Raw genomic sequence first — 8,084 nt, 5'->3', positions numbered from 1 at the left:
GTTAGATATTAGGAAAAGCTTTCTAACTCTCTAAGGCTAGTTAAGCACTGGAATAAGTTACCAAGGGAGGTTGTAGGATCCCCACCATTGGAGGCTTATAAGAATAGTTTAGACAAATTCCTGACAGGGATGGCGTACATCTACTTGGTTCCTGCTTCAGTGGTGAGATGGAGCAGAGGACCTCTTGAGGTCCCTTCCAGTCCTACATTTCTGTGAATCTGAGAGTGAAGTGTCAAGATCCACAATATCTCTGGGGTTTATGAAATATGGGGATGAAGAACTTACTATTGGTGCTCTGGTGGATTAGGGCTAGCACTGACTAGCTGCAGTGGATCCAATTTCTCTGCATCTGTCACCTCTATAAAATACATGTCACTGACTCACTGTTGCTTGAGAATTGCTTGGTTTACAGGCAGAGTCCTCCAAAGAGGAGACTTGCACTCTGCAGTGCCGGGTCCCAGGTTGTGCATCAAACCCATTTACAAAGCCAGTAACAGCGATGCAGGTGCCAGCATGAAAAGGCCTGATTTAATTTTTGGTTCCACTGATGCTAGAGTCTTAGAAGAACCTGGAGAGGTCAGGTTAGAGGATGTGTGTGATGCTACATTGGAAAGGATGCAAGAGACTTTATGGTGAGTGCATAACAATCATGAGAATTTTATTTCCATAGTAGAGGAAAATAGTGACTGTCCACAGTCTTGTTTCCATGGTGTGAACGTAGCTTCTATCGTGACTGGCAGGCAAGGTACAGTTGTGTTTTACTGAAGATGGACAGCAAGGATCAAATGCAAGCAGCTTTATTCTGAGTGCAGGGAGTGTTACCTCTCTCCTTGATCACCACATTGCTCAATGAGTTCATGTCATCGGTGTCTTCTCTTGTGATGGAGAGCATATGATTTTGAAATGGCCATCCTCAGGGGCAGGGATAGCCCCAGCACTTCCTGTGCTGGATATCCCAGCCTGCAAGGCAGTAGCCCTTGCTCCAGGATGATAGAAGGAGCTGTGACATGGTTTGGTCTCCTGCATGGCAGGCCCTTGTTCAGGGAAGCAGAAGCCACAGGTTTCCACAGGCTCTGGTAGTCTGCTCCCAGTGGATCCGCCTCCAACGCTCCCCACTTCCACTAAGTGATCTGTAAAGACACAACCTGTATTAGAGCGAAGGTTCCCATGGGGCAGGTGCCACATCTTGTAGGACGCTGGCTTATGTCTTCCTCCCCATCCATGTGTGATCCTGGATGGAGAACCACCTCCTTCGTGACCACACAACAGCCCTGTGACTACAGCAACTGCTGAGGTGGAAGAGCAGTATTAGGAAAAGGCCACGTACTATTGACTTCTTTAAGTGAGATTTAACAGCTAAGAGCAAGGAGAGCCAGTGCCATGTGATGCTCTATAGAACACCAATGGATGGGAGAATTACAAGCTCGTCTTAGGACTGGAGAGGACATCCATTCCTGCCCTGCCTGAGCCAAAGCCTGTTGCATGGTATGTGTCCTGTTGCCTTTGAACAAACTAAGGGCTGTGTAGCTGCATAGGTCTAACCCCAGCACCTTGACTTTGTGTAGAGATGTAGAACTCAAGGAAAGCCAGCTCTCTGCTGAGGGGGCTGAATCAAGTAGTATAGTCCCCAAATACAGGTGGGTGGCAGTGGTGATGGGGATTATTACAATCCTACTATGGATAGAAATAACTTTGAGACTTACAAAAAAAAAAAAAAACAGTTGTACTGCCCTTTGATTGGCCATTCCCGCTGCTGAGTGTGCAGCTTGAAAACTGCAGCGTTGTGAGAAACCGGACTAGATCCCAAAAGTGCAAGTGACTGGCCTCTACGTCCACTGTCCAAATGGAGTGAAACACAAAAAACCGCCCCACAGCTAAAAGAAGTCTAAAAATGAGACGGGTAGAGCATTCCGTTTTCGTCATCTAGGATCTTCTTAGGCCAAAGGGGAATAAGAGGAGTTGTTCTGAAAACACAATAAATCATTTCCAACCTGAGGGAGGCCCTTTAAAATCAATCCCCGGTGCCACAGTGTCCTCAGACAAATGCTGATAGGAACAGTTTTTTAAGTTACGTTTCTGCACTGAAAAGTGACTGTAAAGGTGACCCATTATGTTGCATGTTTGTCTGATTTTCCATATTGACGAGATGGAAGGGAGAGACCATCAATCATAGGTTCTTCTCTGGCCCCCATCACTAGTGCATCTGAGGACATCAGAGTCTTTTTAAGGAATGTATCCTCACAACACCCCTGTGAGGCAGGGCAGAGCTGTTATCCCCATTGTACAGATGGGCAACTGAGGCACAGAGAGAACAGGGCCCAGATTGTCTTAAGGCAGTGGTTTTCAAACGATGGGTCAGGACACCAAAGTGTGTCGTGACTCCATTTTAATGGGGTCGCCAGGGCTGGCCTAGACTTGCTGGGGCCTGGGCCCAAAGCTGAAGTCTGAGCCCCACCTCCTGGTGCCAAAGCCTGAGGGCTTCAGCCCTGGGCGGTGGGACTCACGTTACAGGCCACCTGCCTGGGGCTGAAGCCCTTGGGCTTCAACTTTGCACCCCCCCCCCACACACACACACACACACACATGGGGAAGTGGGGCTCAGGCTTTCCCCCCTTTCCCTCTTCCCCCGCTCCCCCCCCCTCCCCCGCCCGGGGAAGTGGGATTCGGGCTTTGGCCCCCCTGCCTGGGGCAGCAGGGCTCAAGTGGGCTCCGACTTCAGTCCCCCCTCCTGAGGTTGTGTAGTTCTGTTGTCAGAAGGGGGTCACGGTGCAAAGAAGTTTGAGAACTCCTGATCTAAGGTATTTAGACACCTAACTCACATTGCAATCAGTTGGAGTTAGGGCCCAGATCTGTAAAGGTCAGCACTCATTGTCGCAACACCTAGCTGATTTAAGAGCCTAAATCTCATTTTAAAAAGGAATTTAGGCACTGAGAGGTCTAAATCCCATTGGCTGTTGCTGAGCACAATACCTAAATAGCTTTAAAAAATCTGGGCCTAAGTGACTGGCCCAAGGTCACACAAGAAGTCTGTGGCACAGCAGGGAATGGAACTGGGTCTCCTGAGTTCCATGCTAGCATGGATCCTAAATTACCATCAATCTGGTACCGGAGGAGAACTGTTTTCAATTCTCTTTTCCTTTCCTTGCCCTCAGGGGTGGCTCTCTCTCATTCAGCTGCTTACTCCCCAGGTCAGGGACCTGTTTTTCAAAGCAAGGGCCCACCGGCCTGTAAACAAGCTGGCTCACTGCTCAGCCAAAGCTACATGCAAGTCTTTAGGGCCTGAGACTGCAGCTGCCCTGGGCCTGGATCTGCCTTTGAAGTCCCTGAGAATTCAGCCTGTGGAGTGGCTGGTCCAGCCAGCCCTTAATGAGCAAGTGGGAAGCCACTGTTAAATTAGCCCCAGGACAGCCAAATTGCTGCCCTGACCAAAGGCACACAGACCTGTGATCGTTATTAAAGGTCAGTCCTGTTCCTTGATTGGCTGGCTGATTAATTAGAGACACTTATTCTTTACTACCTCTCCTTCCTGGAATTTCACCAGCTGCCTCCTAGCCCTTGCCAGCCTGAGGAGGGAGAGCCCAAGACTGCTAGTCAGTGGCTACACAGCTCTGCTCCTTTGAATGGCAATGCACAGCACAGCCTGGCAGTTGGGGGTTCTAGTCCCACCTCTGCCATGGACTTAAAGCTCTCTGGATCTTGTTTCTCCAGCTGTAAAATGAACCTCAGATAAATGATATTTAATTAATTAATGTTCATGAAGTGCTTTGAGATCGTCAGATGCATGGTGCTTTAGAAGAGCAAAGCACTGTATTAGCTTGATTATTCCTAGACAGCAGGCTAAGCTTTAGATGCCAATTCTTGCTTTCATGCCTGCTGTTGTACAATTTAAAATATAGCTGCAAGCAGCGAGCTGCTGTGGAACAAGAGGATTGCGTAAGGATTGTACGGCAGCTGCAGGCCTGGGGAGCCTGAAACAGTGATGGGCTTGGCTCACATGGTTCAGCTGACAAGCATTTCTGTGGCAGCTGTCCAAGGGGTGCCACAAACCACCTTGTTCCCATTCTGAAGAGTCTTCTCTTTACCTGTGGTTGCACTTTGGTAGCTGAACGCTGGTGACGGGATCATGTCCTGTGCTAATGACCTCTTTAATAAACATTCAAAGGGCTCCAGAGAGTAGCTTGGATTAAACGCCCAAGATCTCAAAGCTTTTACCAAGGTGGGTATAGCAAGAACGGAGATGCAGAAAGTCTGCATCTTGGCTAAGATCATGCACCAAGCCAATGGCAGAACCAGGTTTAGGCCTAGATCTCTATACAGACGTGGCCCGCAGAGCTGTAGTGTCTGAGCACCTCACAGCCATTAATAAATGTATCTGTATAACAGCCAGTCTGAGGTGGGTAAGTTTTACAGGTAGGGCTCTAGGGCCCTGAGACTGGGACTTGCCTAAATTCACATAGGAACTCTGCGGCAGAGTCATGAATTGAGAGACAGTTGCTGGTCTCGGTCCATTACTTTAACCACACGACCATCTTCCCTGATCTCTAGGCTCTTGGGTTCACGACTAATCCATTGGCCTGCTCTGCCAGTGAACATTCGTGAACGTAGTTCTGGGTGCAATTCTCTGGCTTGTGCTCAGCACGTCAGACTAGATGATCAGAATGGTCCCTTCTGGCCTTTCCCTCTGTGAACAAAATCTTTTCAGAGGCTCACGAAGAGATGCACTTAGGGGATGGGTGAGAGAACTCAGCATTAGGCTCTCAGGACCTACCCATGCCCAGAAACATTTTCTGCTCCTGAGAAGCAGCACACACCCTTCAGTGGCCTGCCTGGTTTGCAACTGTGTGATGTACTGAGATAGGCACAAGAACTCAGGGCTGTGCCCTAGGAAGGACAGTGCTCTTCCCTGGGTACCCTCCTGCTCCTTTCCTCTAGGGTACGTGACCAAGAGCTCAGTCACGTCTTTCCTCCCTTTGGGGCATGGGGTAGCAGGCAGAGAGCACCAGTTTGTCCTATAACCATTCCCCTGGTCTGTAGCAGGTGTGGAACACTGTCCTCTTCCCAGCCAGAGAGACTGCGACAGCATGTTCTTTGCTGTCTGGATCTATCTCCCAGCTCAGGTGTGGTAGTGGGTGCCTCTAGCCATTCATGATCTCCCCCTTTGACTCTTTATCCCATAACCTCTTTTCTCCAGCAGCTGGTACTTACCTTTTGAGGAATCCTCTCTCTTGTGGCAGGTCCCAGGGGTGGGCTGGCAGGAGACCTCCGCTCCCCTCCTTTTGAAGTGGGTCCAGCCCACCAGCAAAGAGAAGATCACGGTGCAAAGGCAGAGCGCCAGCAGCAGGTAGACAACCAACCATTGGTCCTGATCGCTGCCTAGCTTCTGCTCCAGAGCAGCCATTTGGGATGAGGTAGTTACTAGTTTATCTGAAAGTCAAACACAACCACATTCATGTTGTCCAGTGCAGGGCACGAAGGGGTTCATTGCCCTGGGGATACAGCAGTCAGAAGAAGACCTTTACCTGCCTTGGAAGCATCCCCTTATCTGCAGGGGTGTCCCCTCCCATGGGGCAAGTGGAGCAGGCCTTGTCCTGTTCAGCTTCACCCCCTATCTACGTAAGCACCTTGGCAAGGTTCTTCCTCCCTCCCCTTCACCTCCCCTCCCCCCCCGGCCTGCAAGTCTCAAGAATATGGAGAAGTTCCCCACCCCAAGGCAGCACAGCGATGTGAGAAGCACCACGGCATGATAGATCCAGCAAACAATAGTGCAAATCAAAGAAACATACAAAGGAAGAAGGGGAAACACTTCTTGGCAGGAGATGGAGAGCCAAGGGCAGATAGCATGGGCTGGGGGAAGAGCATGCCCCGGTATTTCCTTCCCCACCTTCCTAGCGAAGCTAACACAGTCTAATCAAAGGCTCCTGAGAGGGCTTGGGGTTAGCTGATACCTGCCCAGAGCAAGGGAGAGAAGTTGCACCTCCACGTCCTCCTACCTTGGCCCTCAGATTTGAATGTCCCCAATTCAGATTTGAATGTCCCCAAAGCAAAGCTTGCATGAGCATGGATCCCACCCTCCCTGAGAGCATTTGCCAGGGCTCTTTGTCAGGTGCATCCTGCAGCCTTACTCTCACAAAACTGGACACACTGGCTTGGGTGCTGCCCACAGATGCCCGAGCAGTTGATGCATCTTCTCAAGAGCTCGTCGTAGTAGAAGCCAGCTTGCTTGCTGCATTCCATTGATGCTGGAGAGTGGAGGGGAGAGAGAAAAACATCCTGCTCAATATGTCACGAGAGGAGCTACTGCTGTGGGAGAGTCTAGATCTATGCCCTGTGGCCTGCTTACAGGGGCCGGGGTAGCCTTGTTATCAGAGCAGGCCCAGTGCTGCCAGTTTTGTCAGGAGTCTTGCAATATTTGGTGGTTTTCTTAAAGCCCGAGCATGGGAAGACAGGAATATCTAATAAAGTAAAGGCCTAGGCCTCGTGGGGCAGAGAACAGCCTGAAACTGTGAGCCCAGGATGACCTCAGAGATTAAAAACCTGAAGGCAGAAGAAAAGTCTTCCAAAGGTTTTGTTTTTAGAGTCCTAGAGTTTAAGGCCAGAAGGGTCTACCACATCATCCTATATATCAGAGGGCACCAATCCCCTCCAACACCTACACACTAAACCCCACACCAGAATTAGACCTAAGTATTACAGTCCTCAGCAGCATAAACTCTTCTGTGCCACAGGCAGAGAATGGGAGGTGCTGAGGAGAGCCCCCTGTGTGCGACGTCACTGTTTAGTTAATAACCAGGTGCTATCACCTGGTGCAGAATGGGAAATCTGCCCTGGGGGTGGCCCATCCAGATGCAGGTGCTGGTGAGCTCAGGGCCCCCTTCCCCCTCACTGGAACCTGTGGGCTGCTGATTATCATTCTAGTTTTAAGATGCAGATCTCACAGAGAGAGCCTCTTCCCTGCACAGAGGAGGGGTGAGCAGCTGCGGGGGTCTGCAATGAACTGGCCCTGAGAAGGGGAATCAGCTGGAGCTGTGGGAGAAGGAGCAGAGCTCCTACAAACTGGCTCCTGGTGCATGCTGGGACTGGCCACAAGGAAGAGTGGCTGAGCCAGCCATGCCATGGGGGCGGGGAAGAGAGGGTTGCATTTCCCCAACCATTCTGGCTTCAGATCCTTGTATGACAACTACACCGTTGAAGCCAATGCAGAGCTTTGACTGAGTTTTTTCCAAGTGCCAGTTAGAAGCTGGACTTCACTATCACCCCCGTTGCTAGCTGCTCCTTCCGAACTGCCCTGCTTCATACCAGGGATTAGCCCCCAGCCTCCCTGTTTCCTACAGTGGGAAGGCACTGGCCCCAAGGGGTGGGGGCTGAGTTCCTCTGTGTTATCCAAAAGCCTTTACACCCAGCCCCTTGCAGTGTCGCTCTGGTAAATTCCTTCAGCCAAATCACTTCTCTGTTGCAGCCCAGTGGGATAATACAAACTTCTGAAGACAAATGCACCCACACGCCAAACGTGGTGCAGCACCAGCCACTTGTGCCCAGTATGCGTGCATGGCCGGCCAGCCAGCCAGCTCCCTAGGCGCTCACCGCAGAAGGTAGTGCATCTCTCCACAATAGGCCGATTACATGCAACTCTGCAGGAGATGCATTGACACAGGAGATTGTCCCAGTACTGCTGCTCTGTGCAGTTGGTCATGGCCTTCCACCTTGGGCACATTGAAAGCATGTCTGCAAAACAGAAGGGGATGGGGGGAGATCTGGAGACACCCCAAACCTGGCAGCCTTGAGGGCTGGAGAGGAGCCACCTGGTTAATTAGCACGGAGCGTGCTTGAGAGTGGACATATTCTCCTGCACGGGCCTTAGGGATGAACATGTGCCCGTCCCTTGCGTACCCTGAGCCGCCAGCCAGGCGTTTGTCAAGGCTGCAAGACTGGACAAAAGGAGTGTTCCTGGGGAGTTGTTCCAGAGTCGGATCAACTGAGGGCCTGGAGCTGCAACCACCCGTCCCCAGCCTTTGCTTATTCTTCCAAGGACAGTCCAGGCTGTGACCCTGGGGAGAACGTCCTGATTCCCATGGCAACCCCTTCCT

At 50.9% G+C, this 8,084-nt stretch overlaps 1 protein-coding gene across 1 annotated transcript; it reads right to left on the bottom strand.

The window, feature by feature from the left end:
- Positions 1-810: 810 nt before the first annotated feature.
- Positions 811-7,720, bottom strand: TNFRSF13B (TNF receptor superfamily member 13B). Its single transcript, XM_074964565.1, has 4 exons — positions 7,582-7,720; positions 6,123-6,239; positions 5,206-5,424; positions 811-1,130 (listed from the first exon to the last, which is right to left on the bottom strand). Exons 1-4 carry the CDS (start codon positions 7,718-7,720, stop codon positions 856-858), a joined length of 750 nt encoding a protein of 249 aa, XP_074820666.1. The 3' UTR covers positions 811-855.
- Positions 7,721-8,084: the final 364 nt, after the last annotated feature.

This window comes from Natator depressus, chromosome 10 (genome assembly GCF_965152275.1).
Source record: "Natator depressus isolate rNatDep1 chromosome 10, rNatDep2.hap1, whole genome shotgun sequence".
Taxonomy (NCBI): domain Eukaryota; kingdom Metazoa; phylum Chordata; order Testudines; family Cheloniidae; genus Natator; species Natator depressus.
The sequence above is the reverse complement of the archived record's forward strand: the minus strand, read 5'-3'. Positions and strand labels throughout refer to the sequence as shown.

Bases quoted from the DNA above. Each gene is read 5' to 3' on its own strand.
- TNFRSF13B (XM_074964565.1), bottom strand. From the start codon at position 7,720: ATGCTTTCAATGTGCCCAAGGTGGAAGGCCATGACCAACTGCACAGAG. The intron at 6,240-7,581 runs GTGAGCGCCTAG...TCCACTCTCCAG, and splicing joins GAGATGCACTACCTTCTGCG to CATCAATGGAATGCAGCAAG. The intron at 1,131-5,205 runs GTAAGTACCAGC...GTGTCTTTACAG, and splicing joins GAGAGAGGATTCCTCAAAAG to ATCACTTAGTGGAAGTGGGG.